Genomic DNA, 27,803 nt, shown 5'->3' with positions numbered 1-27,803 from the left:
TTTATATGGAATTGATAACATAATTCCTCTTCGGTACATTTTACTTTCAATAAAGATTTAAAAATCAAAGTTTGCAATTGAGCTTATTGATTGTTATAATCTGTTTTCTGAAATGTAAGAGAATAGTATAAATTGTCGAGATTTCCATTTTATCTGATTTTTATATTTCCTGGGGTCACAGGTTTCCGCTTGCAGAGGAGAAATCAAATAACATAGCGACAACACAATCATTTAGTATCGTTGCTAGCAACACATAAAGTAGACAGTAATTACATTGGAGAAAATACAGAATCATTAGAAGTGTTGAAGTAGCTAATCTAACGAATAGAATAAATAACACTTAGTTCCTCCAATGTATAGACGTTACTTTTCTGTGCTAATCTACCAAATGGAATAAATAAAGGATACTTCTACCACTGTAAAATCTATGATCGTGGCTAAAGAGTGAATGAATATTTTAATGTGTGTTCTGTCATTGGGATTTAGCAACTAAATGGTATTGAAGAACAAGGAGAACAGTTTTAAGAAATGAAATGATATTGGATTTATCACTTCACTTTGCATTCATTGGATTCATGTCTTTAGCAGGTAGGATAGTTTTCTCTTTTTTATTCCACCCTATTGTATGTGCATCTTTTTTTCTCTCTCTACGTCTCTTGATTGTATGTGTGTTGTCTCCATTAATGCTATAGTTTATACTTTAAATTTAACTTCGTTTTTGTCGGGGTTTAAATGTTTCAGTGGCATGCGTCTTTATTTTAGTTTTGTGTATTTCAATAATTCATCAAGTATATTAATAGTATTGTTAATGAGACAAATATTAACCATCAAATATATGTGTGCCATATTACAATAAGAATTTGATAACAAAATGATTCACTGATAATAAACAAAATGTTCATGAACAAGACATTTATTACTTCAAAAATATGAATGAAAAAACAGAATGAAAAAGGGCAGTCCCGCATACACATGTAACCAACACAAAAAAAAAACCAATCAGCATTGAAAAGCCCAAACGAGAAATTAAACTGGCATATTCCTGAATAGGTACATGGTAAGGAAAAAAAAAAAACACAAATTTATCACATTTGAGTGTATATACTAACGTTTTATTTTCATATCATTTTACAAAAAAAAAACATCAAGCAAACACTCAATATTAATAAAAAAAAACAAATACATTTGTACAATATTATTATAATACATGTGGACTTATCTGTATAAAAAACGTTCAACCAACTGAGCACGAATTGACATGGGGGTTCATAAAAGTCTACAGGAACATTTAAATCTCAAAACTCAACGAATTGAATGCCTTACCAAAACAAAGACAAAACGACAAACAGACAATCAGGTAATCAAGAAAATAAATTAAAAAACTTTTTGGTAGTGAATTTATTCGCTTTTTTCTCCCCAAAAACACTCTTTTAAATATATAATATTGCTATATACGGTGATCATATATAAGAATCAAACAATGTTGTCATATGCAAGGTATCAGCTTATATCGAAACAGGTGATAAATGGCTTTAATATAATGGTCATTTATCGACGAAATACAAACTTATATTATGTAAAAGAAAGAAACCATATGGTCAATATATTTTGTAGAATGCCTTATTGTTATATACAGTTTTATAAATCAGTTAACATCTGTATATGATAACGATAACAAATGTTATTTCAGTAGGAAAAGAAGACTTTTTATGTTTTGACTTTCACGCTAACAATTAATGTAATATCAATTTCAAATGGTAAAATTACATTTATGTTAAATTCGACGTTTGACAAATACAAAATGCATTTTATCGTGTAAATTGATCAACCGAACTGCACAACATTTGTTATAATAACATTTCAATATACAGCTGTGTTTTAACTCGATTTAAAAATTGCGAATGTCTAATGTAAAATACGTTGGATGAATAACATAGATATGCTTTTAATACGTAAGTCGACGGGAATACAAATATATCCAAAAAAAGTTTAAAGTACAACTAAACTCACCAAAAACTGGGTGTGATAGCATAAGTACTTGACAGAAAAACAAAACTGATAACAAAAGAGAAAACACCGACAAAAACAAAAATCTAATGAGCCACGAACTGTGTTTATGAATAAGTATTTTGTTATGCTGTTAAAGTTCCTCTGGCATCAATGTGATGTTGTAAAAGCAATGCCAAAGATACTTCAATATCACATATATTTATCAGTGTTCAGATTTATTGATAGAAGATTGTTCCAATGCAGATCTTTGTATTGAATACATAAACTCAGAAACGGTAGAAATGCTGTTTAGTGTTAAAATTCATCACACATAATAACCAATTTAAAGTTGTTGCATTAAGCTCAATCGTAGTACTGTTGGTAGAAATTACACATATTTTATCAAATGCCTGCATGTGGATTTATACTTCCAGTATTAAGGATTTATTTTTCTGACATTTAAGTCTCGTTCAAACTTAACTCTGTGAACGAATTGTATATTTCCAATAAGTAGTTTTTGAGTAAAGAAATTTTCAAATTTTATTACTAATCAAGTCATTCTTTTTTAGTGAAATTTTGAGACAAAGGGGTACAAAAATGATTTTACCAGAAACATAAACATCCCATATGACTTTTTCTTTTCAAATTTCATAGATATGTATTTTTTTCAATCATTTATAACAAGGCAGTTGAAAAATATGAATTTTGTTCTTTAAACAGAGAAAAATAAAAATTGACAACATGGTAAATTTGACTCGAAAAAGCATCAAAATATGATAAAACTTTCTTATATTAACACCTACCTATAGCTTTTTTTAAGTTGAATGTATTCAGATTGGTCCCCTTCACATCTTTATTGAGAGTATGAAAACAATTTTGATTGTGGAGTTGTGATTTATTTCACGATAATTGCCAAAAAATGTGTAAAAATTTATGAAAAATGGGAAAATCATCAAAATTGGGTCTTTCAGAGGGCCGTAGCAAAAAAAAAGAAGCACACCAACATATGATTTTTTCTTCACCAACAATTGTTTTACAGTCATATAAACCCAAAAATCAGGTTTTAAAAAAAGAGTTATTCTAGAAATATTTGGCTCCTCAGTTTGATATTATTGCCGAGAAAATAGATTCGATATATAAATAAGGTTTAAGCCATAAAGGGTGCCTTAGATCCATTCACACTAAGAACAAGGTTACATGTGAGTAACATTAATATGCATATTACTCTATAAAATGCATTTTTAATTTGTGCTAATGGACGTCGGTTTATTGTTGTGTTAAATAATCTGTGAGAGGTGTTCCTCAAATTCCACTGATATGAATAATCTAAGAAATCGAATACCGAATTTTTTATACGAGTTGCTGATAATCCAATTTGTTCTAGAATGCACTGTTCGCATGACAAATAAATCTTCAGCGTTAATTCCGGTGTTGACAATATGTTATATTTCAATTTTTGGATCATATATATTATATGTTTTATTGCCATAAAGGGGCAATAGCAAATGGCAAAATCAAAAGCTCAAACATATTTAACTATTGAACAAAACAAACTGTCATATTTCTTAATACATAAGGGTAGGGACATAATAAGGACAACACTCCGATCGCAAAATTTCAATTGAGGTTCGATTCCAAATAATTTCCCTCGTGCTCCTTTTTTATGTTTTCCTTGTCCAAAACGTGTTGTTAAAACGCCAAAATCTACCAAACCTTTAAGTCATGCACAAGTTTGTTACATTACGTTTTATTCTCATATTATTTTACTGAACAAATATACATGTAAAACAACACTCAGTATCAATAAAAACATATACAAATCTATTATAATCCATGTGGACTTATTTGTATAAAACACGTGAATACATCGGTCATTCATCTACGTAACACAAACTTATATTATGTAAAATAGAGAAACCATATGGTCAATATATTTTGTACAATGCCTCAATGTTATTGTCTTGTATATCAGTTTACATCTGTATATGAAACGATAATATCTCAATCATAAATAAATGTTATTTCAGTAGAAAAAGAAGACTTTTTATGTCTCGCTAACAGTTAATGTAATTTCCATTTTATACGGTAAAATTACATTTATATTAAATTCGACGTTTGACAATTATAAAATGCATTTTACCATGTAAATTGATCAACCCAAATGCACAACATTTGGAATAAAAACAATACAATACACAGATTTGTTTAAATTTGATTTACAAAAAAACGGCGACTGTCTGATATGAAATAAAAAAAAAAAACAAACAAAGATTTACTTTTAAAAAGAAAGTCGTAATGAAGTGCTAACAGTACCACTAACCTCACCTAAAACTGGATGTGATATCATATGTACTTGTAAAACAAACTGGAAAACATCACGCTGTAATGAGCCACAAATTGTGTCTATTTTGCTATGTTGTTACCATTTCTCCGGCAGCATTGTCATTTTGGAAAAGGAATGGCGAATATTCTACGATGTGATATATATTTAACAGTGTTCAAATGTAATGGTATAAGATTATTCCACAACAGATATTTGTTTTAGAACATAAACTCAGAAACGGTAGAAATACTGAGGAGTGTTAGAATTCATCACACATACCAGCCAATTCACAAACTTATTGCATTAAGTTTAATCGTAGAAAAGTTGGTAGAAGTTTTTATCAACTGCCTGCTTGTGGATTTATACTTCCAGTATTTATGTCTCTATTTGTGATATGATTTTGCAAAGGATTTGACACATATTTAATATCTAAAAACTAGATTCATAAATGTGTACGGACTATCCAGTTAATAACTAATATTGTCGAAATAATAGAATTAACTGAAATAATGTGCAATTCACAAAAAGGTGCTATGAAGATTACTTCAAAAAATTTATTTTTTGTTTGGATTAATGGACGTTTATTGTCGCATTTGATGAACTAAAAGTGAGACGTTATCCGTAAATTCCATAAAATAACCAATCAAAGGAATCGAATATCAAAACTTTTATACGAGTTGCTGAGTATCCCATTAGTTCTAGAATGCGCGTATCGCTTGAGTGAATTATCGGCAGCGTTAAAATGGGGTTGACAGAATGTTGTATTTCTATAATTGGATTAGATATATTTTATTCATTGCCTTAAATGTTAATCAAAAAAGAACTTACAAGTAACAATATCTTTTAAATAACGTCCTCAGTACTTTTCGAATTCTTGTATGACGTCATAGGAGTGATATAATTGGTTTTATAATACTCAGATAGATATCAGAGTTCTCTACTGCAACCAATTAAACAAATTTGTATGATCTGAAAAACCTAAATTATTCACCGAGATTAAATCGTCTGGATATCGGCAGCAATTACAAATTTTATCTTTCAAATGGTGTTTTGTTTTTATTTTAAGCGTGTCAGGGGCTTCACTTTGAAAATTAACATTAAAAATTACCAATACAAGTTATGGTAACACAAGATGAAAAGAAATACAAACATACATGTATATTCAAAAAGGAGAAGTTACTTTAACTTAAAAAAATCAAACACTAGATAATATCAAGTAACGGAACGAATGGAAAACTAATTTCATATTCCTATATCTATAAACGTCAATTATGGTGAGTTGATCCTTACATTGTACTTGAATGACAGTTGATTATAGATTTCGTTTCATTTACTAAACTCTGAGTGAGAAACCCAAACAGTCACAAACATTTACTAAACTCTTAGAGAGAAACCCAAACAGTCACAAACATTTACTAACCTCTGAGAGAGAAACCCAAACAGTCACAAACATTTACTAAACTCTTAGAGAGAAACCCAAACAGTCACAAACATTTACTAAACTCTTAGAGAGAAACCCAAACAGTCACAAACATTTACTTAACTCTGAGAAAGAAAGCCAAACAGTCACAAACATTTACTAAACTATGAAAGAGAAAGTCAAACAGTCACAAACATTTACTAAGCTGTGCAAGAGAAACCCAAATAGTCACAAACATTTACTAAACTCTGAGAGAGAACCCCAACCAGTCACAAACATTTACTAAACTCTGAGAGAGAAAGCCAAACAGTCACAAACATTAATTAAACTCTGACAGAGAAACCCAAACAGTCACAAACATTTAATATAATAAGAATTAGAATCCATCAGCCAAATCTTCGTAAACATAAATCACAACTGGTTACAATTTTGAAATAATATGGTTAATTGAACATTTGACAAAGAACCCAACAGAAAATCCTGCGTTGTTTATAGCACATACAGGTTTTAGTCAGCATATTTCTCCATGAATTACAAGTTAACAAAATACAAATCAGGATAAACGAAATGAAAACAAAAAACACTGCCAAACCCATTTGCACTCGAATCATATGTAGCAACCTGCACTTGATACGATCACGTCAAAAACTTGCATCTGGATCCATAAACACCTAGTCACGTAAAGAGTAAAGCAACCTTAATAATAACAAACAAACAAATATATGAAAAACTGTATTGTTAATAAAAACGTTTATCGCCTAGAATGTTTCGCTCAAGACCATAGAATATTTTTCTATAGGGTCTTGGTACTTTTCTATGATCTTTTAGAGAAAAAGAACGAGAAGTTCATTGAAACAATCCTTAGTCATTAATCGATCACTGAGACAATAATAAAAACCTCTGGGTAGCAATTGTTGAATATCATATTGGTTGAGCAATATATAATTCATTTTCAGATGAAGTTGGTGTATTGCTTTTAGTCGAGGAAACTTTTTATTTCAAAATTGAAATCGTTTCGTTGGTAAAATATTATAGTATTAAGAAAATTACTGTGGTTAAATTCGATGCGATTTTCTAAAAATATGACGGAAGACCTGTATGTGTGGTTTTGTAAATATCAAGTGTAGGAGGATACATTAAAAGGACTCGATAGTAAAAGTTTTTTTAAAGAGCATCACGATTGTAACTCTATTTGAACTTATATGATTTGATTTCGTTGAGCATCTTTTGTGTGTTACAGTAGCAAGTCGTTTTGTACCTTGTAACTCCTAGCGACAATTACTAAATCGGACCCAACATTTTCCATTTCGTACACAAGATAAAAACATCCTATCGTAGAAATTTTATAAAGACCGATCATTAATTTGATTATGAATCACTTGGAAACTTTGATAGGTATAGTCACACGTTATTTTTATGCAGGATTTATCCTTTACTAATTTGTTGACTCTAAAAATGTTTGGTATAAATCTTTTTTACTGTGTGCTACATATTTCATAAAAGAATTATTCTGTAAAAAAAAACAAGGCATATATTAGATACATTTACTCAGGTTCATCTACACCTTACGATAATCAATTGAATGTATATCAATATAAAGGCTAGCAAGGGTACAACATGACCATAAACCTTTGTTTACAAGTGCTTAAAGGAACTCCAACTTAAAAGGTAATAGAGTAGATTTGCATAGTTGATTCCTATTGGAATGCTTTAAACCTGCTTTTAACTTTTGCCCCGAAATTAAAAAGATGTGTTTTACTGCGAAACTGAATACTTACTGTTCGATGTAGTATGTTATAATTCGGGGCTTTTTGTTCTAGAAATACAACAACCTATATCCCATCACAATTAATTACAGAGTGTACTATCATTCTATGGAGCAAATGATATACATCTATTTCTATATGACGGGTTTTTATTTTTTGATGCAGTAGAAATAGAAAATTTAGATTTATTTCAGAGAAAGAAAAACTTTTAAGAAAGCGGTATTTTTATCAATAACTTATATAAGTGACTTTTGTCAATCTCGTGTACAAATGTATTTATGCATAAAGGCTTTAATAATATAAAGGTATTACAAAGATATTTGGTTTCTTTCCTTTTGTTTTAAAAAAAACATCATCTTCGTGAAAGATTATCAACTAAATTCCAGACACATTTACATTTTCTTTTTGACACCAGTACGAGTTTAACATGCAATCAAAACTTTGTAAGAAAGGTTGAAAAATGCAACCAGAACCTCCAACCAGGTAGCTGAATGTCCGGGCAGACAGTTTCACGCCAAAATATTTCCCATGTTTTATTTTTTTCTCGAGAATTCACTGAAGAAAATCATTTAAGGTTAAACAGATTGATTTTGCATTATTATTTACAGCAGTGTCAAAAGTTAGGGTAATTTAGTGTTTCTAGTTTTAGTATGTTAATGTTTGCACTTTTTGTTGTTAGCAAATTGTTTTGTTTCAAATTTGGCCGCTATATTTTCGTTTGAACTATTTAACGTCTTTATACCTTTTTCATAACATATTGGTAATATGATCATGTTCAGTTAATATTTACCTTTAAGACAGAATGCTTAAGTTTCAGTGAAAGGTGATTCTAGGTATAAATGTATTATATCAATAACATCGTTATTCAAACAGATTCAAATGCAGGTTCTTTAGAATATTTAATGTATTTAATTTCAATAATCTACTTCTACTATTGTCCATTTTTTATATATTTCTATCTCAAGCTCCAACTAATGAAATTTCATGGATGAAAATGTCAAACATTTTTCATAATTTCTGTGGTATTGACGTAATAGAAACTCAAAGACCTTTTTTCTGAAAACATATGCATATAAATTGTAATTATCTGTTAACTGTCAAGTGCATACTTTGTGTTGTGTTAAACGCCAAGAAAAACGTTTAAAATTAATTATCTCTTATTTAATCAATTTTCAATTTCGCTTTACAATATAAAGACACAGTGGGAAGCAGATCATATTGTATTCTAAGTATCCTTACATATAGATCAAAGGGGGAAAATCGAATAAAATATTCATTATGTGTTAATCTTATTCTGAATGCCATCGTATTATTGAAGAGTAATGTTAAAAGGAACTAACTTCTTTTTCGTTTTTGCATATCGTCTAACATATTTCAAATAGACATTATAATTGGCGTCTATTTCTTGATAATCAAATTTTCGCACAACTGTTTTAATTGTTTTAATCAAGATTCGTTTTATTTTAAAAGGTTAATTCCGGTATCCGCAGACGATCAACATGGTAAAAATAGAAAATACTCTTACATATCTAAGGAATTTTGCAAAAATCAATATTTAATAACACGAACTTATACTTAAAAGTTTCAAATGATCTCTGTTCCCCATTGTTTAATTGCTGATATACCAGTTGTTATTACTTTTGGGAAGTCGTATCGTGGGTAGCTGTTGGCAGAGTCGACATATTCATGTATATATAATCTTATCTATAAGGGTACATACTAGAGGTCAGTCATTTACAAACGTATCAATCGTATTGTATACGTTGACGCATCCGTATCTGCAGATATATATATAAAAAAAAAATAGTATGTGATCCTGAGCTTAGTAATAAGACCATGCTTCATTTTTATAAACAAAATAATTGGAATCTCTTCGAAACAATCAAACATACACTTTCAATATCTGTGATAGTATTGTTCTGTAAAAAAATAATTAATTTAAGATCTTACGTGAATAAACAGCCCCAAAAAATCAAATGTACTACTTATATATATGTAAGGAACTTTGACTATTGTTCATTTGCGATTTTATCATCAAAGATAATAGAACAGTACTGAGTATCATCTATTTGTCAAATCACAATTTGGTTAAATGAACTGAGCATCATAAAATATCTTAATATATTTGTTCTTCAATACCACATGCCCAATTTGTCTTCTTGTATGGCAGAAACCTGATTTTGGGTTGGCTAAATTGTGTTGATAACGTCAAAAGATAGAAAAATGGCCATTTGTGGACTGCAATCTTTCATTTTTAAAGGCCTCCGCCAACGTGAGCCACAGAAATAATTAGTGATAAAGATGGCATACAAACCGGATTTTCCGAATATGAAAAGAAATTATTGGCTCACATTGGCAAAGATGCTCAAAAAATTTAAAAATCTCTCGTAAAAAAACAACAATTTGTGTCAAAATAGTAGTATCGGATCGAAATCGGAGAAAGAGCTGAAAATATCCGCATTCGGCTGTTACGGCAAGACACCCTCAACTAAACAAAGAATACTTCGATATGTGCTCAAGGTTTTCAGTTGTAGGATTTTGCCATCATTCAGTTTCAAATTGTATTTTTTTATCTTTATATCAAGGTGGAGTGTGTTTTATCGATTTAAACATGATCAACACCTTACATAGTGAAAACATATGCACTCGGCACACACGATAAACAGGCGTTTTGCAAGTGTCCCCCTCATTAAGGGCATACGATACAGTTACAGGGAAGGTAATGACGTTGCTAACGTAAAATGTTATTTTCGCGACGTCAAACTATGACATATCGGGGAAAGATGCATTTTTCGACTGATTTTTATCATTCAAACTGATTTGATTTGAAAACGAGTGCATGGACCCCTATTTTTTAAAACAGCAATTTGTTTCATTTTGCAAGGAGATTATGTGACCCAAATTTATAAAACTGTAAATAGCGCAATTTTTTTAATTTTAATAAACATGCAGCAAAAAATGACGTTTTTTCCTCTATTCATGAACATTTGATAAATATAGAGTTATTTCGGAATAAAAATTGCATAATTTTTAATGATACTTATAAAATACAGAAATTACCGATTATTTAACAAAAAACAATTTGCGTTTATCTTTTAAAGCAAAAAAGTTACGTCGTTCTTTCGAAAAAGAAAATACGGACACAAATCTGAATTTTGAACAAATATACAAAATTTCGACCTCATTTTACTCAAAAAGTAGCACATGAAGGTATATTTTTTATGACATATTTGATTTAATCAGGTAAAAAATAGCCTATATGCAAATTTTCATCAACTTGTAAATACAGGTTCAAACTGTATCGTATGCCCTTAAATAAATCGAAAAAAGTTTGAATATTTTTTTTTTTCCTTTTTTGGGTTCTTTGGAATAATGTGTAAATTCGGGACAAGATACCTTGGGTCGAGTCTGTAATTGCAAAAGACTTTGCAAAAGACCACCGCCGAAAAGAACAAGTTAATTCTGTTTAATATTAACGTGAATCTTTTTTGTTTCGAGTACACATCGTCTCATTTAAAGGAAACAAATTGAGAGGTACTTCCGGGGAGGTAGTTAGCCCTAGTCCCAGATTTCTTTTTTTTCATTTCTATCATGACTTTACAGTATGCCAATAAATACATACATTTACCACATTTGAGACATTGTGGCAACGTAGCGTAGTGGTATCGCGTCGGCTTGTGAATGCCGCGATTTACGTTCGAATCTCACAAGGTGTATATTTTTGTCTAATACGTTTTTCTTCTAATAATAATTAAAAATATTTCAATGAAATAGAATGGCTGGAGTATTTGTTTTGATTATAATAGCTATCATTCTAGTTGGTTGTCAATACACATTCTTTTATAGTATTTTTCAATGGGATGTTTAGGGACATTCTTCACGGTTCTAGTCTCACTTACAATGTTTCTATATATGCCGCTGATTTCCGCTGTTTCTGGGTGGTTTAGTTTAAACCAAAAAAAAGCTGTAGAAGCTTTTTGGAAAAATTATATTTAAGGAAGTACCTATCTATACACATCATGTAGTTTCAAACCCACATGAATTTTTAAGGGTGTAACTTTTGTCAATGGATAGCAAACAGATGTCCTTTCAAAATGATTTTTGTATTTCAAAAATTGAAATGAATAATAATCATGACATGATAACAAGGTATAAAAAAATCATGGCCACTCTGATCATTATGATATGTAACGTTTGCTATAATATATATATATTACTCGCAAACTCTTTTTCAATTTATAACTACATCTAACCATTTCCCTGTCTTTTTACAAATATGAAATTGGCATCCTGAAAATATAAACCATGGGCGCAACATAATGCAATACATGGACTGTCCTGTGTCTGTTCTCAGTAAATGGTATAGTTATTTTGTTGTATTCAAAGATCAGATCACTGTTTAAGGGACCGGGAACATGTTTGAGTCCGTATAATATTATCATATGTTGTTGTTTGGTGTTTGTTGTTTATTTCTTGACCAATTTCAATGGGATTTAATTCCGGGGGTTCTATAAAATGCTGCATCTAACTGTGTTTTTATGTTTTTGGATTCAAGGCCCCGTGTTTAAATTTGGTCTAAACGTGAGGTTTAAACGTCCAAAATTAAACTTCGTTTAATTTCATCAAACATTAAATAAACATGTATGCCAAACATATCCGTGAATATATATTTGTCTATTCTGGGCCCGCCTTCATATCGGTCTACAATGAGGTCTAAAGGGTCCAAAATAATTTTTTTTTTTTTTTTGGTTTTACCAAAATAAAATTCTTGCGGTTTTTTTGATGAGCTGAATCTGTATGTGTATTAAGATATTTGATTTTGGAACTGGTTTTCAAATTGGTGCAAAACAGGGTTCAAATTTAATTCTTCAATAAAAAAGTGAATACATGGGATACTTGATCTGTATGTTACCGTTTGTATAGATTTTAGATTTTAGGCCATGTTTTCAAATTATTTTACATTGAGGTCTGAAATTAGACTTTCTTTGATTTCATAAAAAAATGAATTAGTGGGGTTCTTCGATTTGCTGAATCTAACAACATATAGAAATCGGAGTCCAAAAATGATGTTATGTATCGTTATGAACAATCATAGAATAAAAGTTATGTATCTGCTTACCCTTCCGGAGCACCTGAGACCACCCCCAGTTTTTGGTGGGGTTCGTGTTCCTTATTCTTTAGTTGTATATGTTGTGTCATGTGTACTATTGCTTGTCTGTTTGTCTTTCTCATTTTCAGCCATGTCGTTGTCAGTTTTTTTTTCAATTGATGAGTTTGACAGCAGTGATTTTCCTAGTATTTAGGGGAAGGAGCACAGGGCCCATGCAATTGAGAATAAAATGAAATGTTTGATTGTGGGAAAATATATTGGTTTATTTAGACCGATGGCACACAGCACCAGCCGTTTGCAACTTTGAAGTGGGTTTGGGGACTAGGTCCTCAAGAAAATTTTTGAAAATTATGTGCAAAATTCTGCATTCTGAGAAGGAATATGTTATAATTGCATAAATTGTGAACAAAATTCAATAGATTTGTAAACAAAATACCACACTACGACACCAACAAAATCTTGCAACGATGTCTTCATACAATGATATACAACTGGTAATTTTAGAGCTGAAAATTGAGAAAAAAGAGCATATTTCTTTTTGGGACAGGGGCCCATAATCGGACCAAAATATGAGGGTTGTCATGTTTATTTATTTATTTATTTGCTATTTTTTGGGGGAGGAGGAAGAGGGGGGTTGTTTGTTGAAAGTGAACACCAAGCTATTTTCATCCATAGTCGGACAGAGATTAATCTATAAAAGCTCATTTACTTAGACGACAATATACTATTAGAGAAATACAACATCAACGTAAATCATAAATGAAAAAGGTCGTTGCTATGCAGTTATTACGGTTGCTAGGTAGTTTCTCAGCGAAAAAAAACCAAGCCAAACAAATTGTAAGATTTGTACAATTGTCCTAAAAGTACCTAGCAATAGAAACATAGCTTTGGTTAACATATTATTGTTTACATAAGCCATGAACATATACCAAAGTCTACTGTTGCTTAATATACATTACTGTTGCTAAGGGCCATACTGATGGTTAAGGTGTTGATAAATACTCGTTCAATTAATAACGATAAACAAAACATTACTGCTTTAAATTTCCATATATGTATTTTACAATATACATTTTGATTCATATGGAAATTACGATTTTTTTTTAGATGAGGTTTAAAATAGCATATTATTGAATGGTTTCAAATCTGTTGCTAGGCAACCAAAAAATGAGAATCACAAAAAAAAATGCCATTTTTTTAAGCTTCTATACCTAGTCCATTGAAATAATAAAATTCAATTCTTTCAAGAGGGGGCCAAAATTAGCCCTTATTGTACCTTGTCCTTTCTGCATTAGAAATTAATCAGTCGACCATTTGCATTATTGAAGGTACATAAAATTAAAGCTCGGGATCACATACTGATTTTTTGGTATATCTGCAAATACGGATACGTCAACGTATATGATACGGTTGGTGCATCTTTAAATGACCGACCTCTACTATAATTTTTCCATTAGAGTGGTGGAAAATACAGTTATAGATTTTCAACAAACAATTATCCATATACAAATAAAACTTTGTTTAGTCTTTTAATAGAAAAGCATCTACTGAAATATTGTAAAAAGTAAATTTCCACTAATTATTAAATAATTTTCTTAAACTTAAGATCAACCAGTACAGAAATCAGTGTTCATATTTATATATCATTGTTAAAGGTCGTACTTTGACTTACAACTTTCAACCTTTTATACGTTGTGACTTTGACGGGATGCGGCATTCAGTACGTAGGTGAAACTGGACGGTATTTATCTAAACGCACTAAAGAACATCTGTATCGTTTTAAAAGACCCAATAAATTCAAAAGAATCATTTATCAACACCTTAAGAAGCACAATCATCCTTTTAAATATTTAGCAGTTCAACCTTTGTAAATAAGCAGCCTGGTGAATCTCATTCAAAGTTTGTACGATCACGGAAAATAATTGAATTAAATTGGATTAAAAAGTTACAGACAGTCTACCCTCTCGGTTTTAATGATAATATCATGGGAATTATCAATATATCAAGAACCGATTCTGTTAACATTTTGGATATTGTTTCTTAAACTGTTCGAAAAAACCGCTCTCATGGTCGTAGAAAAAAATCGCAATCAAAGAAAATCTCGGACAAATCATACCAATACTTCGGACCTTATTTCTATTTCAAAAAACAACGGCAGACATTATCTGTTAACAAAGCTCTGTTCATTACCGATTAATAAGTTAAATAAAATTTTAGAGGATTGCAACACAATTTCATATAGCAGTCCTAAGTATTAAATCGTTCAAATTATAATGGCATATTGTTATTCTAAACTGTTTCCTACAATTGATCGTCCTGAAGATCATAAAAAACATTTTATTAAAATAAAGTATGTCAATAAAGGTTTTGATTTTGTTAATATTGCTGGTATTTTTAACGACCATTCTGTTAAAGAACAAATTCCTGAATATTTTGATAATACTGAGCTCCCTCTTATTTGTTATATTTACAAGAAATCTACTCTGAAATTTGTGTTTAATTATAGCCAATTGTGTAAAGATGTTAATATCAGTGAAAATACAACTACTTCATGTAATTGCAGTAATTCCGAATACATCTATGGATCTATTTCCCATGTTATAACAGGAGATTTTACCATCGTTCAAGACCGAGAGTTGAAATCATTCCTCAGTAAAGGACCCAAATATCGTCCCCCTTCAACTATTAATTGGAATGAGTGTCGTGATATCATCCACGACTCACTCCGTACTTACTGTTTGAAATGGATAAAACGGGAAAAAGCTGACAAAACATCTTTGGACTCTTTTTTTAATTCAGTAATAAACATTGGTGATATACGTATTCAACATTTTAAAGAACATTTTACTCTTAACAATAATCACAATAAACATATTTCTCGCATCAAACATAAACTAAAAGAACTAGCCAAGGAATTTGTTTTTGTCCCGACCGATAAAGCTGCTAATAATATTATTATTGTTTGACGTAAATTTTACATTGAGGTTCTACAAAAAGAAATCACAAATTCGCCAACATTCCAACTGACTCCATTTTCAGAAAACGACATCTGTAACAAACATAAACTTTTAGCTACCGCTTTACAAGCAGAATCAAAAACAATGAAGGTCCCAACTATGTATTGGCTTCCGAAACTACACAAAACACCTTACAAATATAGATTTATTTCATCTTCAAGCCATTGTTCCACTACTACATTATCTATTCTTCTGACCAGTACACTTGGTACAATTAAAAACCTGATAATAAATTGTTCAAGTAAGGCCTTCGAAAATAGTGGAATTATTTACTTTTGGAGTGTCAAAAACTCGTTGGAAGTACTTGATAAATTGCATGCTTATATTGGTGATTTTGAATATGTTCAAAGTTTTGATTTTTCTACCCTATATACCACATTGCCTCACATTCTCATTAAGAAAAAATTCACACACCTAATGAAATGGGCATTTAAAAAGTCAGAATGTGAATATATATGATCAAACTCTTTTAGGTCATTTTTAGTAGCAATAAACAAAAAAAAAAGCTTTGATACTATATCTGCCCTTGAATTTTTACTAGATAACATTTTTGTTATCGGAATTCCAATGGGGACTAACTGTGCACCACTTATTGCGGACCTGTTTTTGTATTGCTATGAGTCACAATTTATGACAAAAATCAGTAAAGACCCATCGAAACAACATCTGATACACAAATTCAATAATACTTTTAGATATTTGGATGATATTTTAGCTCTCATTAATGACGACTTCCGTATGTATACTAAAGAAATTTATCCTGTTGAACCTACTTTAAATAAAGTAATACTGACAATGACCACTGCCCTTTCTTCGATCTTGATATATATATCATTATGGAAAGCTTAATACTAAAATTTATCTCAACTTGTACGATTCGCTCGTGTATGTAACAATATTTTAGATTTTAACGAGAGAAATTTATGTATTACTGAAAAAATTATTACACCAGGGTTTTCGATATCACAAACTAGTCAAAACATTTACTAAATTTTATCATCGGTATAAGGACATCATTCGTAAATATAGCTCAACATATAGACTTCTTATACGTTCAGGTATTTCACATCCAATATTATATTGAAATATTCTTTATAAAGCACAAAAATGTCAGTATTCACCTCAAAAGCTAACAAAACCTTTAAATAGACTTATTAAGAAAGGATATAGTTACGATACTGTTGTCAGGTCATTAAAGATTGCATATTTTGGCGCTAATATTGATTCACTTATAGGGTCTTTGCATCGGAACTAAACACATTTATTATTAATACACCAGTTGTTGGCATGACACGGGTTATGTTCTTCTCATATATGTTATGATGGTATGATACTAAACCCCTCACGGGGAGGATTGTGCCTGATATTCATATGATGAAGACATAATTTTTCAATCAGTTTAATTGAAGTCCGGAGCTGGCATGTCAGTTAACTGCTAGTAGTCAAATGTTATTTATGTATTATTGTCATTTTGTTTATTTTCTTTGGTTACATCTTCTGACATCAGACTCGGACTTCTTTTGAACTGAATTTTAATGTGCGTATTGTTATGCGTTTACTTTTCTGCATTGGCTAGAGGTATAGGAGGAGGTTTGAGATCTCACAAACATGTTTAACCCCGCCGCATTTTTGCTGCTTAATCACTGAACCAGTATATATTTGTTTAGGGGCCAGCTGAAGGACGCCTCCGGGTGCGAGAATTTCTCGTTGCATTGAAGACCAGTTGGTGACCTTCTGCTGTTGTCTGCCCTATGGTCGGGTTGTTGTCTCTTTGACACATTCCCCATTTCCATTCTCAATTTTAGAGTTGTCTCATTGGAATTCATGCCACAACTTCTTATTTATGTATATCCTTTGTTTGGATTTGGATTTGGATTTTCGTTGTATTGTTTGATATTATCAAGTTGCAGATTTCGTCAGGTGACAAGGACTCCCTCCTTTTTAAATTGAGTATACAGTTCGATATTATTTCTAAATAAGTTGTTTTATCGTTGTTTTAAATTAAAAGTAATGATTATACTGTTAAGACAATGATATTTAAGAAACTGTACAAGTAAACATAATCGACTAAGTGCTTTAGCTCCGGAACCATTGCAATATCATTGTTAAGGTGGTATGGGTCCAGATTTTCTATCAAATTAGCAAATGAAGATTTAAAATGTGAATGTTCATTTAAAAGAACCAATTTGTAAGAATATAACATAATTATTAAATATCTTTGCAAATGATGATTATTGTTGGTTGTTTTTTTTTTTTTTTAAATTGACATTTAAAGGGGAGATAACTCTTAAACAGTGCATTTTCTGAAGGATTCTACATGGAATTTTCCTATTTTGTATTTTAGCAGGGAAAAACGTACGGTGACCCTATCTTTTCTTTTGATATTCTCAAAGAATTGTCTGAAAGCTATCTTATCCTTAGGTATTCACCAATTCCATCATTTTGTTTAGTTTCTAATAACAAAATGGTATTTTTCTCTGTATAATCCATACAAAATGTGTCATTTTGTCACGTCCTGTAGCTTGAGAAAATGCGCGGTGACCTATCATTTTGATTATATTTTTTCAACATATATCAATAGATACTACGTTTTGGCAAAGTATGAACAAATTCTATCATTTTTATTTTAGACTCCCATACCACCTTAAATTCTCAATTTATGGTGCAATTTGTTCTTTGTTTTCAGTATTCTACGGAATCAGCGAATTTTCCAAACGAATATATGTGACAAGTTAGAATGTAGCGAAGGTTTTAGATATTTTGTTTTGAAGAGATCCTTAACATAACGTTCCACAGAGAACTGAGGTTTTCAGAATTGTTGAAATCAAATAAAAATATTAAAATATAGATATTCCTTTATGTTAAGTTATCTTGCTACAATAGGAATTGCTTAACACAGAGAGTGAGTTGTTTGAACCGCAATTAAACTGGTGTTTGGAACCTTGTGTATAAAGCATGTGGATACGCATGATGTTTAATTCTTTTTTTGTTTCAATTAATACTGATATCCTATAAAGATGTAAAAAAGAAGCAGAATTTGAAAATCAAAGTATTGAATATGAATAAAAATTGCAAAATGTGTAAGCGATAGTCAAGAATTATTAAACGAGTTAAAAATTGTCCAGTATCTAGACGTAAATAGAACACATTAAAGATATGAAAAACTGAACAACCTCAAACTACGGAATCTGCTTTTACTACTTCTTTGTATTCCCAATTGATCTCGTGACATACATGGTCTGTGGTATCATGTAAATCACTCTTTAGGTTACCAACAATGGTCTTAACGAATTTTGAATAGGTCTGATATAATGGCATATATGCTCTTTTGTAGCTCATTTAGGCTGAACTTTTATTAGACCGAAAACGTAGAAATGTATTTGTTTTCTATTCGTCATAATAACAAATATAAACTTACAAAGGAAGATATGATCGGTGTTATCTTTGTCAATAGAAACATGAAATATTGTTTATATGATGAAGCATTTTATCATTAAGAAATAGCATGTGTACTTGTATAATCAGATTGCTACTTAAATTGGTACAAATGCTTATATTTTACATCTATAACATGTATAAGCACACCAGTTATTACATGTTTAACTCAAAATACTGATACATCGTGAACTCAATAATGAACGGTACTTGGACCTATAATTCTGCTTTTACGACTTGTGACTTGGATAGAGAGTTGTCCTTTAACCACAATTCTTTATATCTAACAACTGGAAACCCCCTACCCCGATATAAACTAGGAATGCCTGTTACATATGGCTAAATGACGACAAGTAAAAACAAGTAAAAATCAAACAGAGAAAGCAATAACTTAAAAAACACAGTTCCTACTTAATTTCAACGGTTTTATTGGTCTCGGAATTGTTTAAAATTACCTCTCATCGTACTGTTTACAATGATGGTTTTTATCATTATCGAAGGTAATTCAGTGACCTTTGTATGTTCAGATTTGTGCACTCTACATTATTGAAATGAATTCACATCTTATCAGTCCATTTACCCGTTGCTTCGATAAGGTTATATAATTAATTGCATTGCATTGTTCATTCGTCATACTTTCGATAAATATCAACAGTAATGATACGTAATGGTGATTAAAAAGTGAACTTTACGAAATTTTTGTTCAGTCTTTGCAACTACCTTACCTCCATTTTTCATTTTAGTTAATGGTTTTGAACTTTCACAAATGTTCTCTTATGTCACGAAAATTACATTTGGACTAATATATCAAAACAATTACAAATGTCTGAAGTCCAAATAGTTTAATGATATACGATATAACTAATCAAGCTCGAATATCTGTGGTACAGTCATTAAAATGATAGATGTCAGCAGTCGTAGACAGGTTGTCTATCATACCAAATTAAATCTGTATGAGCGTGGCTTCATCAAGACATCAAAAGAGTGAAATTGGCCTTTCATGATATTATTGATTTCCCAAATGATTGATCCATTGGCTTATGTAAAATGAGGTTAAACATGTGCAGAAAACTTAATTGACAGTTTTACATTTTTCAGAATATCGCACGTCGCTGAAACAAATTCAAATTCATGTAACTGTTATCATTCTACCATAGGTGAAAATTTGTACATGTAATATTTTCTACCTTAGGCATAGATTACCATAGCTGTATTTGGCAAAACTTTTAGGAATTTTGGTCCTCAATGCTCTTCAACTTCGTTCTTTATTTGGTATTTTTATCTTTTTTTTTGGATTCGAGCGTCACTGAAGAGTCTTTTGTAGACGAAACGCGGGTCTGGCGTATACTAAATTTAGTCCTGGTATCTATGATGAGTTTATCATTAGCAGACTTACCATCTCTGTTAAATACTATGTCACTCACGTGAGACGTGTGGCTAGCTATGCAACCAAGTGTGACTTTTCTAATTAAATTGTAAATGTTGCTGTTGTAGAAAGGAAACAGTCAAATCCTTTCATAATACGTCCTAATTAAAAAATAGAAAACTAACGACGATATGTTCATTAAATATAACTATCCAACTGAATTAATTTAAGTTTCAACTGCAGAATAACACAACAATGTCAAGACATTTGCTTTATTTAAAACCTGACTACCTGATTTAATACCATAATATTATCATTATCAAGTCCATCATTGTAATGATTTCATTTACGAGTATACTAGTACTTTAGGATGCAATACGATTCTCAAGGCAACATTTTCATTACCTAAAACACAAAAAATCAAGTCTTCAATTTAATCAAGGTCACAATCTTCCAAACGCAATACATTTTACAAAAAAAATGCTGATTTGGCAACATGCATTTGCAGAATATACTAAAGCATATAAAACAACTGTCCAAGGATCCGGTCTTGCTCTGTATTTATCATGTGATAGTGAAATTCCCTCTTGTTTTAGTTTTATGCATGCACAATATGTTTGAGGTAATTTTAACATAGGTAAACTGATGTTGCCATTTTTTATTCATCAGAATAGACAATTATAAACACACATGCTGATTTCATGATATTACAAAATTGATGAAAAATTTAACACTAAAAGATTCGTCCCAAGGGTATTCTTCATATATTTTTACAAAATGGGTTATTTTGTATTAATCAATTTCATGCATATTTTTGGCTTGCTGAAAAGACACTACATGGAGGATGCATTGCGCATGCTTTGACACATAAGTCGGAACGTTAATTGTTATATAGATATATGTAAGTACCGGGCCACGTCCACTTGTATTTTTGTCCATCTGATGAGTTAAGCCTTTTTCAACTGATTTTTATAGTTCGTTCTTATGTTGTACTGTTATACCACTGTCCTAGGTTAGGGGGAGGGAATTGGGATCCCGCTAACATGTTTAACCCCGCCTTATTATTATTTTTTTTACATTAAAAAGGCCGTTAGTTTTCTCGTTTGAATTGTTTTACATTGTCTTATCGGGGCCTTTTATAGCTGACTATGCGATATGGGCTTTGTGCATTGTTGAAGGTCGTAAGGTGACCTATAGTTGATAATTTCGGTGTCATTTTGGTATTTTGTATATAGTTGTCTCATTGGCAATCATACCACATCTTCTTTTTTATATATATTTCATTATTTTGATCCTTTAGCTAAAACATACAGTTACACATACACTCTTCGCTTTGATATCACTATAAACTGATTAATAATGATTTTTTCTATTTCAGTTTCAGTGGCTGGATTGAAGTGTTTTAACTGTGAGAACCACGTGAACCCTGCCTGTGGGGTTTATTTTAAGGCTTATCAGTTTAAAGCCGATCACTGTCCAGGACCAGATGCAAAATGTGCCTTGCAACGACAACCTGACAAAGGTAGTATATACAAGTTGACTAAAGCACTGTGTTTTTATAACTGTAGAGTATCGAAGAATTGATAATTTGGATAATATTTATCTAGTATTATACGAACAAAGTTATCAGTGTAAAAATGTGATGATTTTATAGTATATTAACTACGCCATAAGTAAGCTACCATAGTTATGGTCGTTATTTGTACTGGAATAAATTGTATGAAATAATAACTTGGTCAATTATGACATGAATTCGTAACTTACAATTCATAAATACGCTTCACTTCCTGATATCTGATTCTTTTATTTATACATTTATACATCATAACGAGTCAACCTTGTTCAAACGATATAAAGTAAAAAAAGACATTTTAACATGAAAATATTTCCAATGGTGTTTTCTTTAAGAATTTGCCTCATTTCAACCATTTTTTAAATATATTTTGCTTTTATCAATAGAAGAATACAAGTAAAATTTCAATCTCGTGTATGCGAATTCAAATATCTGTGAAATTAGAATCAAGTGAAGACATTGCATACCTACAAATCGATAGTCTTTATACGAAACTCAAGACATTATCATATTAAATTGCCTTGTTTTGCATTGTCCTTTGTTTTGCGAATATAAATCGTAAGAATTTACATTCTAGAGGGACGAATAAATTTACAATTTAAACATCGTTGTGCCATAAATATATGACCATGCATTTATTAAGAAACGGTATATTATAAATCTGAGACACTGCGCTAACGAAGAAAGATTTTAAGGCAAATAATGAAAGCAGAATTTAACGATTACTTAAGAAGAAGATTTTTTCTCGATATGAATACATCTGTGTTATTAATCAAGTCTTTTTTTAAACAAAAGTAGAAAACACATTATTGTACCTTGCTTCTTTTAAGTTTACATAACCTTTACCTTAATTGTAAATGAAAAAGTGTATAGTAAATTACTGTACTTTTCCGTATTGTTACCGGAATTTGAAATTATCTAAAGTCTAAATGAAAAGGAATGAAAAATAAAAAAAAATCAGAGACAAAAAATCCAATGTGACACTATAATAGTCGAAATATTAAAGAAATCATCGAGGAATATAAAATAACATGACGAACCTCAGCAGCAAAAATCCAACAGTTCATAAATAGATTAGATGTTTCTGTTGGTGTTTTAACCTTATACTCTACATTTACACGAGTTTTATATAATGTTTTAAAAATTATTATATTTTATCTTTATTTGTACTAACAAAGATATCAGTGAATACCAAGGCAGAAGCAATTTGTCAATGTTGAAATCTCATTCAAAAAGATGCAAAGCAAAGTTCGATACCAACATTGAGGGAAAAGCATGAACTCGACAGGGAGCAAGATTGTTGCGTCGACATAAACATCATGTCCGACTTTGTATGAACACTCCCTGGTGATCCACACTCGAATTGTCATCAGAAATTGTAGAAAGAAATATGTACATATACGGATCTCACGACATATCTGTTATCTAGAGATCTGTTGATTTGCATCTTATCATTCAGCCAACTAGTGATTGTGCCAGAAAAACTTATGAAGTATCAATGTAATTCTATATTTTTCATAACTCTGTGAGAGAAATCTGTGCGGAAGAATCTGATTCGACTATAAAAAAAAAAGATGTGGTATAATTGCCAATAAGACTACTCTTCACAAGAGACCAAGTTGACACAGAAATTTACAACTATAGGTCACAATAGTTTCCCGCCCTAAATCAGAATCATCTGTACATGTTTTCGACGCATGTATGACCGTATCATGGAACATGCAACAAATCTCTCAATTTGTTTTTTTAAAAGATTGGACATATATTGCATCTGAAAATCTGACAATCTCTCTTTTTAGATGCATTGACAATTACTTCATCTGTACATCATTTTGATTTAGTTTCCGAATAAAGCCAGGCTTAAGATGTCGAGCATGTAAACCATTTATATGTCCTATATTCATAACATACACATATCCCAAGTCAGGAACATGTTATAACTGTGGTTGTCGTTTTTTGCTTTGATGTGATTCATAAGTGTTATATGAAATGATCGTAAGGGTTCAACGGAACAACGTGATTCGCCTATATGTTGTCTGTGGGGAAAATATTAAACATTTTCCTGTAGATATTATCTTTTGATTGCTAGAAGCTTATGGCAAAGTTTGAAGCCTGTACATAATGTTTACTGGAAGAAATTTCATTTATAAGTAATACTAGAACACACCCGCGAAATCGCGGGCATATACAGCTTGTGAACTTTTGTAGGATGATGTTTGTAAAAGATAAATACGTTTCATGGAGAATTTCATAAAAGGTATCAAAAGCCTTCTCCCTTTTTCCAAAGTTCGATATTTGTTTCCTTTCTGTTAAATTCAACTATTTTCGTGTTTCTGGCCTCAGACCACAATTATTCTTCTCCTTTGCTACAATGCATCTTTTGGTAAAAGTCAAATTAAATTAAAATGTTGCACCGCTTCAAACATGAAATAAATGTAACTACTTATAGAGACCATTATTAGTCTAATAAAATATGCTTCTAGGACAATCGGATCCATCAGTGCTTTTTCTTTTGAGAGGCTTATTAACATGCCAATGGTAGGATATTAATCTTGTATAAATGACTAAGACCGACTAATTTGAGGGGTGGTCGGAGGGGTCCTGATCCCGAAATCCGGTCTTAAAAACATGCAATCCCGAGATGCAGAATTTAAAGAAATTCATATCCCGAAATACCGAAATCGAAAATATATTCCCGGATCCCGTATTGGTCAATCCCCAGATCCCGAGCTTAAAAACACCCGATCCCGAAGTCTCGAAAAAGGTCCTGCCTCCCTCTAGTCTCTACCCTACTTCCTTTTTGCCAAATGACTACTTTCACTTTCAACAATAAATTTGTCTGCCCCATTTATGTGCATTATGTTTTCTAGTCTGTATATCTGTGCGTTCGTTCGTTCGTTCGGTTTTGACGTCCGTCCGTCTGTCCCGCTTCAGGCTTAATTTTTTGGTTGAGTTAGCTTTTAATGAAGTTGAAGTCCAATAAACTCGAAACTTAGTAAATATAGTGCCGAGGTGGCATTTGTGTACTATGGACACATTCTTGTTTCCACATGTTTTACTTATTTTAATATATCTGCAACTGATATGACCCCTTAAATAGTAAACATTTCAAAGAAAACAGTAGACAGAATACAGAGAGAATCTATATATTAAAGTAGTATAATAGCAGTTTACATTTAGATAAAATGCGTAAAATAATTGTCCTCTCTAAGGAGTAATAATAGTTGTAGTTCTTGCGATCTAAACACCATGATATGGAGAACGCTCTGATTGGCTTATTTATTTTTCGATTTTGGTTATCTATCATACGATTGGTTGTTTTAAACCGGAAGTCTTATCTATGACTAAAAGTCAGTCTGATGATTGAATCAATATCCGGACTCCTTTTTTGTCGTTTTTCTCCAAAAATAACTCAATCTGAATAATCATAAGAATGGATGACAAATGCGACTATGCATGTTACCTTTAGAACACAGAGGCATGGTGATTAATTAATCGTGGATGGAAGAGAAGCGGCACACAAAATGAGGTCTTCTCGTTTAATAGTATAGATACGAAAAACAGGAAATAAATATTTACAATTGTTTGTCCTTCTAAACAACTATCTTTTGATCATAAACAAGCGTCTAGTCAAGTTTGGTAGAAATCAAGGATAGTTTAAGAAAGTTATTAAGATTGCAAAAAAAGCATTATCCACAGAGTGAATATTTATAGACGATGTCAAAATTGACGGAGACGACGCCGACTACGGAATGATTGCTCGACAAAAATGAAAAACGAGAAAAACTTGTGAATCACATTAACAAACGACAACTACTGGACATCAGATTACTGACTCGGGCTGTTAAAGTTTGATGTTTTGAATGAGCAAAAGAGGGACGAAAGATACCAAAGGGACAGTCAAACTCATAAATCTAAAACAAACTGACAACGGCATGGCTAAAAATGAAAAAGACAAATAAACAACAGCACACACGACATAACATAGAAAACTAAAGAATAAACAACACGAACCCCACCAAAAAACTAGGGGTGATCGAAGGTGCTACGGAAGGGTAAGCAGATCCTGCTCCACATGCGGCACCCGTCGTGTTGCTTATGTGATAACAAATCCGGTAAATAGTCTAATTCGGTAGGTCACATTCATGAAAGGGACGGGGATTGTAGTTACGACGCAATGAACATATCCGATATCATTTTGGAAACGGTTATCCCATAACGGTCAACCAACTCGTAATGGCGTCCGTAAAATTTACGAAGGGATGATTGCAACTTCACCATTTGGAACTCTTGGTTTTTGGTTTAATAGCTTCCTTGTGAGCATCAACCTTCTATCAAGAAAATCATGATAGGCAATGCAAGCACGGGAATATCGTATCAATTGGGAGATATAAACCCCGTATGCAAAGGATTAGTGGTGATGACCATACTTTGACCTAAAATTGGTTACCTTTTACACATTTGTACATGGATGGAGAGTTGTGTTATCGACACATACCATATCTTCTTATTTATATATCTTATTTTGCGAGAGTATTCGAATTCATTGTTTGTTAATAATATTTATTATTATTTTTCAGACGGCTGGATAGGCATTGTACGTATATGCTATCATCCTGGATCTTTACAAGGAATTAATGAAACAAACGGATGCAAAAATTGGACAAACGATGTTAGTGGATATACAGCACATTACTGTTTTTGTGATACAGACTATTGTAATTCTTCATTAATTAACTCAGGTGTAGTAAAAGTTATCATGTTTTTAATGTTGATGATATGGATAGTCGGTTAATTGGCCAATACATAGGGTATTTGTTACTTACATCTCGGACATGACCTTCTTTTGACGAATGACCAGCAGCACGTTGGTCTAAGAATACCTGGTATTTCATCTACAACATTGCATTTTCATCCAGATTTGACAGTTTTCTGAAATGCAGTCAGATTGTATCGTGAACTGATTTTGGTGATAAATGTTGATTCAACTGACCATGTCTATTTTTGGATACAAGTTTTTTTTTTACGTTAAATGTTGATTGAATATGCTTATAATAGTCACTACAAGACCATCTTTCATTTTTGAATATTATTTATCTCATTTGTATTTTTAATAGAAAAGGGTATGTTAAAGGGATAAAAAATATACTACACTGAGATTCGTATTTATTCATTTAGATTGATTTATGCATGTTATAAACATTATAGTTGGACTGGTATTGTTACATACTTTACTCGGATGGGCAAAACACACAAAATGCTAATAATTGTAATGGTTTTAATTTTTGGTTGACTACAATAAAGCTGTCATGTGTTCTTCTTTAGAAATTGTTATCTGAAATAAACATATAACTACAATGTCAATGCTCATTAAAGCATGAATGTTTTATAAATATTTCAGATAAGCTCACTCTAAAGTGTGATTTGTCAATGTAACGAGTGTCTGTATTGTAACTTTATGACTTTTACTGAAATAAATGTCAATTTTACCATAAGGAGTATATATTATATTATATATTCAAAAAACGCCAAAATTATAAAACGAATCGCGGATAATTGGGGATCCTGGTGGATTTACAATATTTCCAAGTAAGGAATCGATATCAAACGATACTGATACATGTATTTAAACCATCATCTAGACCGTCAAACGCTGAATTATATTATGGATTATGGTTTATCCAATTCATACATTACTGAAATTCAATGTACATGTATCTTCACGGTTGAGCTAAAACTTGATCGAACTGCACATTCATGATGTTTTCTAATAGCCAAAAAAAGGCAGAGGGTAACTCTAGTGA

General features: G+C 31.3%; 1 protein-coding gene across 1 annotated transcript; it reads left to right on the top strand.

The window, feature by feature from the left end:
- On the top strand, positions 1 to 27,497 carry LOC143082223 (uncharacterized). Its single transcript, XM_076257807.1, has 3 exons — positions 1 to 588; positions 21,805 to 21,948; positions 26,580 to 27,497. The coding sequence occupies exons 1-3, from the start codon at positions 534 to 536 to the stop codon at positions 26,792 to 26,794; spliced, it is 414 nt and encodes a 137-aa protein (XP_076113922.1). The 5' UTR covers positions 1 to 533; the 3' UTR covers positions 26,795 to 27,497.
- The last annotated feature ends 306 nt before the right edge of the window (positions 27,498 to 27,803 follow it).

This window comes from Mytilus galloprovincialis, chromosome 7 (assembly GCF_965363235.1).
Source record: "Mytilus galloprovincialis chromosome 7, xbMytGall1.hap1.1, whole genome shotgun sequence".
In the NCBI taxonomy this organism is placed as follows: Eukaryota; Metazoa; Mollusca; class Bivalvia; order Mytilida; family Mytilidae; genus Mytilus; species Mytilus galloprovincialis.
Note: the sequence above shows the minus strand (reverse complement) of the source record. Positions and strands in the feature narration are given on the sequence as shown.

Excerpts from the sequence above, each read along its gene's own strand:
- LOC143082223 (XM_076257807.1), top strand. The coding sequence starts at position 534 with ATGATATTGGATTTATCACTTCACTTTGCATTCATTGGATTCATGTCT. Across the intron at positions 589-21,804 it reads TGGATTCATGTCTTTAGCAG|TTTCAGTGGCTGGATTGAAG; the intron begins GTAGGATAGTTT and ends TTTCTATTTCAG. Across the intron at positions 21,949-26,579 it reads GCAACGACAACCTGACAAAG|ACGGCTGGATAGGCATTGTA; the intron begins GTAGTATATACA and ends ATTATTTTTCAG.